The following is a 7,678-nucleotide window of genomic DNA, read 5'->3' as shown; positions in this document are numbered from 1 at the left end:
TACTCAAAAAAAAAAAAAAAGAAAAAAAAAGAAGAGTCAGGAGGAAAGTCAGCAAATAATTTATTTACTTTACTGGCATTGCACAAAATCCCCACCAAAGTAAAGTACATACCAAAATAAAAGAAAAAGGGACAATTTTTAAACCAAATTGAATTTTGATTGGATGCATGTTTTCCCCTTTTATCAAGTTACAAGTAAGAGAAGAGTCTGTGCTCATCACACTGGATGGCATTTCCTCTCTTTGATGAACTTAAAGTAGCCGAACTGGTCACATTTTCTCTACTGCTCATCACCCATAGTACAGAACAAAACTATTAAGGGGAAATATAATGGGCTTTTAGAGCAGGTTTTTTTTTTTTGCTATTTACTTTTAAATGGCCAAGTATGCATCAACCCAACCCTCCCTTCCCCACCAGCTCCTGCCTTTCCATCCATCCCTCTTTCGCTCTCCCTGACAGATGAAGGGTCCAGACCACAAGCAGTGGATCAGTTTGGGGGAGGGACAATGACGTAGAAGCGAGGGGCAAGATGTTTGACGAGACAGGCGAGGTTCAACCCCACAAACTAACCCATCTTGGAACCTATGCAGTGACACAAGAACAACAAAATGTGAGGCCTGAAAGAAAAACCCTAACCCAAGGGCAACAAAGGACAGTGGAAGATAACAGTTATAGTAAACATTCAGACATATGCTGAACTTGCATATAAAACGGTGCAAAGCTAAAATTAAACGAATGTGTACGAATTCTTAAGCGTTTATCGCAACATTTCATCTCTTTCTCATCAAACAACTAGACTAACGAATGGCTTTACACAAACCGTACTTCACCTAGACAGGGATTTCTTCTGTCACTGTATAGACCAGGTCATGGTTCAAGCATGCCAGAGAAATAGGCTATTATAGGCGTTTATTTCAGAAATATGAACGTACCTTGCATCTGCCTCCATACATTAACCATTAGCCTACTACTTTGGCACACCACCCCTTTTATTTAACTGACCAACTGTCAAAAACCATGTAGTTAAGCTGCACAATGCACTGGACAGCACGGAGTAGTGTTGTGAATGCACAACAGTTCTGACTTTGGTAGTGGAAACGCTTTTGAAGCTTAGATGGCAGAGAAAATAAAACGCAAGTTTTCTGTGACATCAATTGATCATCAATATTAATAAAAATCTCAGCTAAAACAAAAAGCTGTGACTGCTGCATATTTACATTTAAATCAATATTGGTTTGCACTTCACTACAATGTAGGTGCATTTACCTGCTTAGTTCAATTAAGTTAGGGGGGTAAATAAACTGAACTAGGACAATACTCACCTTGAATCTGTTCCAAAGCCTAATTACCTTCTTGAAGAAATAAAAATGTGCTGCTTACGCTTGCCCATTTAAAAATGGCAGAGAACGGTGACTTTCATTAACTTTTACAGATGCAAACGTGTCAAAATAATCTGATGCAAGTCGTGTTCTAAAGGTAGTGTTTGGTGAGAAACAAACCGAAAATGTAAACAAGCGAAAATCATAGCGTTGCAATCCTGTGTACATCTATGCGAGTGCACAGCAGTTTGTGCATTCTGTTGTGCTCTGGTTGTCAGACAGTCAGAATAACAGTGAGAACAATAACTTGCATGAACGTCAGGACAAATAATGTAGGCCTATAATATACCCATTTCAATGCATTTTATTTTTTGTATTAGTATTTAAATAGATTGGGCTTACAATTTAATCATTTATTTCTTTATTCATTTTATTTATGATTTTTTTGCCACACCCAATTGACGAAACAATTTATTGTTGAATTTGTGTTGTGGCATTTATTAGTCTGGTTGTTTGATGAGAAAGATGAAATGTAGTTGCAATAAATACTTTAAGAATTCATCCAACTGAAGCAGTGGATGAATATTATTCTGTTGCACGTAACTAAGGAAACACTGATGACGACACGGTTTGATCTTTGGTAAACCCAACAGCGGAAAGGTGCATTTCATTCCTGCCCACATATAGAGATCGAATATTCAAGCAGTTTATTAATTTTCTACATCTGAATATAAAAATATTTCAGCTTGATTTTTAGTTAAATCAAAAAAGGAATGAACGAATGATACACGGATTGTCTTTGCAAATTAAAACCAATTAACTTCTCAACTTTTTAAAAATGCAAGAAAAACCTGAAATAAGCATTTTAGAATATGAAGTGGCTGCTGCTTAATTTTGCAAGCTGACAACATTTTATGCATTTTAACAGCAGTTGTAGTTTGATGGCCGAAACGCTTTACCACCTTTAAAATCAGTTTAGCTCTGGAAGTCCCACCTCTTGCCAGGGTCACATGACTTCCTCCAGGTCACAGAAATCATTCTGAGGGCTTGGAAGCTGTAGGGACAGGTGCCTACAAAGAGAAAAAAACAGGTGTTAGAGCACATCTATGGCATTTGTATATGCATGTCTTTAGTTGTTTGCTTTTTTACCACTCACCTCATTTTTAGGGGACGTTTCAGAAGAGGATTTGACATTAGCAGGCTTGGAGTCCCGAGCTGGGGACTCAGGTTTTTCAGGTTCGTCTCCATCCTAAACAATGACAAGCCAGATATTTATACAACCTAGCTGAACACAGTTGTGGGACAGAGCTATATTAGGCTAAGATGCCTTGTTTTAAAGTCAAAATATTTTTGACTAATATATATCAGATTATTTGCATGTCCAGAGAAAATAGCCCCGTTTCAGAATTGTGGCAGCTAACGTTAATATAACTCAAGTCAGGCAGCGAGGACAAAGCTAATATTGTCAAGTTCAACTAAATCACTTCAGTCGTGCGTTTTTCTGGAAACCACTTACTTTAGAGGTACCGGATTCAGATTTCCTCTGTCTGCGCCGACTGAACTGTCTGCAGGGTTTCCGGGACTGCTCATCTGTCTGCTCCCCATTGGTCTGGTCCTCTTTAGGGGGTGACTCTTGCTCTTCTGCAGGGGCTACCGTCTGTTGAGCCTCTCCAGGGGGTGGCCGGGGCTGGAACGGCCTAGGCATCACAGAAGAGAATTTTGCATTTGCATAAAATACAATAAACAAGCACAGGCTCTCTTGCATGTTTAAGGCAATGAAATTGAAGACCTCTGAAGGAATCATGCAAATTAATAGTCAAGTCACCTTTATTTATATATTATTTATATAGCACTTCACAGTAACAAACAGGAAAATAACATTCAATGATGCAAACTTCATCAAATATGAGAAATTCTGCTGAAAGTCAGTTCAGTGGGTAAAGTTCATCAATAATGAAAATAGTTCAATTCAGCTATAAGCAGCTCTACAAAAGACAATGTCATTATTCAGCTGGAGTCAGTTCAGTGTTGATTTAATTCCGTTACCAAAAAGCAAAAATTTACCAGAACACATTTAGAAATGGTGATTAGAGCTGGTCAAACAGGCATTATAAATTAAATAAAATAAATAAAATTGTATTCAAGAGTAAATATTTCTCAAGACTTTTTCCAGCCTTAAATACACTTCAAAATTTAGGGCATTTTAATATTTGACCCTACTCCTTATTTCCATTCAAATGACCACCACTGTGACTTTGACTCAAGAAAACACTGTCCATTTCCAGTCTCTAATCAGAGCCCGGATGTATAAAACTTCCCAGAAATGCTCTTAAGAATCGAGTCTTAAGCTTTGACTTAAGTGTCAGAATGCTTAGTAAAAAGTAGGACTTGTCTAAGAGTAAGAGACGTTTATAAAGAAGCTAATAGCAACTTTCAGTAAAGTCTAAGACTAATTCTTAAGTGTTAACTGAAGTGGCACTTAAGTGTTGTGAACTAAGGACAACAATGATGTCAACCCAAAATGGCCACCCTCAACCTCTGAATCAGCCAATAGTGAGGCTGGAAGGGTGAAGTCACAGCAGCATGACACCATTTCATGCAATTATAATAAAATCAATTTATTAAGACACTGGAACTTTAATATATATATATATTTTAAATTGCTTTGCACGAATTAGTATTAATGCTGTGGAATCCTTTTTTATTGATGCATGTCTAATTTACAGTTTGAGCAATGATGTGAACAGGAGTTCCATCAGCGCCTCCAACAAACTCCAGGGAAGCTTGCAATCCTCAAAAGTGGCTTGCTTTTGCCACATGGTTTGAAGATCAGTTGGAAAGTCAATGAACTGCCATACAGTAGAGGCCAAAAAGTGTTGGAAAATTTACATCTTCACCCTTTATCCAAATATTATTAAAAATGTGTTAAAGATTGTACGCTTATTGAGTAGTTGTGCTTGGAGTTAATTGTTATATTTGTGAAAAAGCAATGAAACATCCCAAATCATGCAAAGAAATTATGAACGCCTGCTAAAATAAGAGAGAATCAGTGACATTAACGGATTATGTTGTCAATGTATTCTTTTTGCTGTGAGCTTTTTTGTTTTTCTAAAACCTGTAGCTGTAGTTGACCTTTTGACAAATAATTTTGTCAGAAAAATACCTTCACTAAGTTTAGGGTTTTGTTCTTCCTTCATGTTTTAAAATAAAAATGTATAATTGAGATATATATATATATATAAACTCATATTTTGATGGTTTAAGCGAACTTGTCCAGAGGTTTTTGGTTTTAATGACCTTACATCACTTTTGGCCACAACTGTATGTTTGGTGTGGTTAGTGCCACATCAGTGCCATTTCAGACCCTGCTTACTGTGGACTGATAGGCCCAAGTCATCACCAATGCACTGTTGCATTTTTCCAGTAGCCAAAAAAAGTCAGTATTACTTTCATTACTGCTGTCAGAGCATTGACTTGTTGAGTGGGAGACGTTATTAGAAGTATACATTTCTTACAACGTCAGTTACAAAAAGAATACCTTTACGATCAAGCCTGTATTGATTTATCAACTCCCTGTCATCATATAACTAATGCATTATTTGTTGGAAAGTGTGCAGTCTCTTCCTCTACGCTGCAATCTTGTTACTCCAAGGTTAGGATACCTCTCCAGCACTCTTAAATAATTTAGGAGCTGAGACCAATTCTTAACACATGAGCCTTTACGAATTGGACTTAGAATATTGACACGCAGACTAAAATTTGACTCTAAGAATGAATTTTACTCTGAGCAGCTTTATACATACGGCCCCAAGTATGATACGGCCCCAAGAGGTGATATGAACCTTCGAAATCGAGGTCTGAACCTGCGAGGTGGCGGCCTCTGCTGGGCACCATCTACTTCCTCATTCTTCTCGGCTGTTTCTCCCTAGAGCGGAGACAGAAAACTGCAAAACTCACTGACCAGTTGTGTGCAGTAATAAACAAAATGACCTAAAGTTTAAAGGCTTAATATGTTGAATATTGAACACAATCTAGCTCATGTACTCTATGAAATGTCACCAGGGCCTATAAAATTCACTATCAATGTTTAAAAAATACAGTTAATCTAAGGTAGGGCAGACCTTCAGATAAAAAGCATTCAAATGACTTCACCTCGCCTTGTGGTGGAACAGGTCTCTTGCGTGGACGCTGGCGCCGAGGACGTGGCCGAGGGGCTCCTTTCTCTTCGCTACCCTCTCCCTCAGTTGTGGGATCAGTTGGAGCATCCCCAGCTTCTCCAGCTTTCTCCTCTCCTTCAGCAGGACGTGCATTGCGAGGGTAAAAGCGCCTACGAAATCTGCGTTTATTGGGGGCGTATCGGCTGCCTTTGACTGGTACACCCCCTGGACCGGTCACATTCGCTGCCTCTGAGCCCTAAAGCAAATGCTTAGTTTTAGAGTGAAAAATTGAGCAATAAAACTCACTATATCCCTATAACAATATTTTGATTGATGCAGAACCACTTACTTTAGCTGCTTCGACAACGTCAAACTCGACAACCTCACCATCCCCCACGCTTCTAAGGAACTTTCTTGGGTTATTCTTTTTTATTGCTGTCTGCTCAAAGGGAAAAGGCACATCCTTAGCATAAAATTTATTTTCAATCAGTGATGGATGGGTGAAGTTGTCAAGTCAAACCATTTCAAAATTAATGTTGATATCTTAGGAGCACTTGAAATCCAGGATTTCTGTATAGGTGATGCATATTGGTATGTTTTCTTTTTTGTAAATGTCATTTAAACTTACTAGGCAAGAATGTCATGTTTGCATTTAACATCTTAGCCATTCATCTGTTCAGAAGACAGACTAGTGGCATTACTCCACCAAAAAATATATAAAATTAACTTTAAAGGTTGCAATGCATTTATAAAGTAAACATTACCTGATGAACAAATACATCTTCTTTAGTATCATTTCTGTGGAACAAAAAGGGAATTAAATTTTAAACAGACTAAGACAACATATTTGATATTGTGAAGAAAAAGAAAAAACAACAACCTGATAATTCAAATGCTTGCTATACAATTATACATAGAGGGGGTCCAGAAACCTGAGATCACTTTGAAATCTGGGCTTTCATTCTTTAAACCTGGAAATAACGTTTTAGAATTTAAAATAAATGTCAAATGCCTGCACTAGTGGTCTCAGACGTTTGGACCCCACCGTATTTGATCCAGCAGACTGTGTATTTGTGCATACAGTTAATCTGACCAGTGAGGAGTCCTTTCAGCATTATGAACCTACCTATTGATAAAGCCATATCCATTGCGCACATTGAACCATTTCACAGTTCCTTGCACACCTGTTGCTGCAACAGATCATAAAAATAATGCATCACCATCTATTTAGTTATTTTGAGTGGTTGGTGTGTTCTGACAGGATTCGTATGCTCAAGCAAAGCCCGGTAAACAGACTCATTGGAACACTGTGGGCAACGTGTGAGAATTATTAACTATAAACTTTGAAACCTTTCAACCACTTAATTCGTCCAGACACTGGTCAGACATAAAGGGAGACGAAAACACGAGTTTTTGGCTCGATGAGTTCTCACTAGATCTAGGCGAAACATTGTAAAGTATGGCTAATAATGTAAAGCTTTTACCTAACGACATGCAACACACCTGCAGTTAAATCCCTCCCACATAAAGCACATGGTAACAGCGCGCAGAAATGTAAGTCAACGCACTTTCACTGTGTAAACAGCCAAACGCTGAACCTGCTTCAAATATGACCAACTTTAGATCATACCAGACATACTACAATTTCTCTTTGTGTAGTTACAGAAACAGAATATTAAATCCCAACGACTAACGAGAGGATCAGACCGCCCAGTGAAGAGTAACTCGGGAGTCCCAAAGAGGAACCATGTGCTAAAAAGTATCGACATTTATCGATAGTATTCATGCAAATTCGCAAGTGTGAAATAAACTATTTCCGTAGGCTACGCCTCAAAAATAAAACAATTTTATGAAAAACGATAGCCTACTGTCGAAAGTTCAAGCAAAACACAAGCTCAGAATAAACAGCTGATCAATATGAAAAGCTAATTTTTCTGAATTCTAAAGCCTGTCAGTCGCGTCTCATTCCATAAACATGACGTGTTCATTATTACGATTTGTAATGTGTATTAAATAAATGTATTATTGTCGCCAAAGCCACTGAACCCCTACCGATGACTTTTCTCTCGGGCTGAGGTTGCTCAGACGCCTCTGTGTCGCTCATCTTCTCTCTCTGGATTTAACCCCCTCCCTCCAACTCACCAAACTTTGAGCTACTTGAGCGGCCACCTCAAACTTTTTATCCCGATTCTCTGTCAGAAAG

At 38.2% G+C, this 7,678-nt stretch overlaps 1 protein-coding gene across 2 annotated transcripts; it reads right to left on the bottom strand.

Annotated features, from left to right (window-relative positions):
* Window positions 1-47: 47 nt before the first annotated feature.
* Window positions 48-7,658, bottom strand: LOC130076857 (Y-box-binding protein 2-A-like). Of its 2 annotated transcripts, none has more exons than XR_008805693.1 (10): window positions 7,528-7,658; window positions 6,602-6,665; window positions 6,240-6,273; window positions 5,825-5,914; window positions 5,471-5,731; window positions 5,161-5,243; window positions 2,835-3,015; window positions 2,475-2,567; window positions 2,281-2,388; window positions 48-581 (listed from the first exon to the last, which is right to left on the bottom strand). XR_008805693.1 is itself a non-coding variant. In XM_056242131.1 (10 exons), the coding sequence occupies exons 1-9, from the start codon at window positions 7,577-7,579 to the stop codon at window positions 2,353-2,355; spliced, it is 894 nt and encodes a 297-aa protein (XP_056098106.1). In that variant the 5' UTR covers window positions 7,580-7,658; the 3' UTR covers window positions 48-581; window positions 2,313-2,352. The 2 variants fall into 2 exon arrangements, 1 of the variants encoding a protein (XP_056098106.1); XM_056242131.1 differs by having other exon boundaries at window positions 2,313-2,388.
* Window positions 7,659-7,678: the final 20 nt, after the last annotated feature.

The sequence above is a fragment of the Rhinichthys klamathensis genome, unplaced genomic scaffold, assembly GCF_029890125.1.
Source record: "Rhinichthys klamathensis goyatoka isolate OS25496 unplaced genomic scaffold, OSU_Roscu_1.1 h1tg000695l_1, whole genome shotgun sequence".
Lineage (NCBI taxonomy): Eukaryota > Metazoa > Chordata > Actinopteri > Cypriniformes > Leuciscidae > Rhinichthys > Rhinichthys klamathensis.
Note: the sequence above shows the minus strand (reverse complement) of the source record. Positions and strands in the feature narration are given on the sequence as shown.

Bases quoted from the DNA above. Each gene is read 5' to 3' on its own strand.
- LOC130076857 (XM_056242131.1), bottom strand. From the start codon at position 7,579: ATGAGCGACACAGAGGCGTCTGAGCAACCTCAGCCCGAGAGAAAAGTC. The intron at 6,666-7,527 runs GTAGGGGTTCAG...GATCTGTTGCAG, and splicing joins GCCCGAGAGAAAAGTCATCG to CAACAGGTGTGCAAGGAACT. The intron at 2,568-2,834 runs GTAAGTGGTTTC...GTCATTGTTTAG, and splicing joins CTGAATCCGGTACCTCTAAA to GATGGAGACGAACCTGAAAA.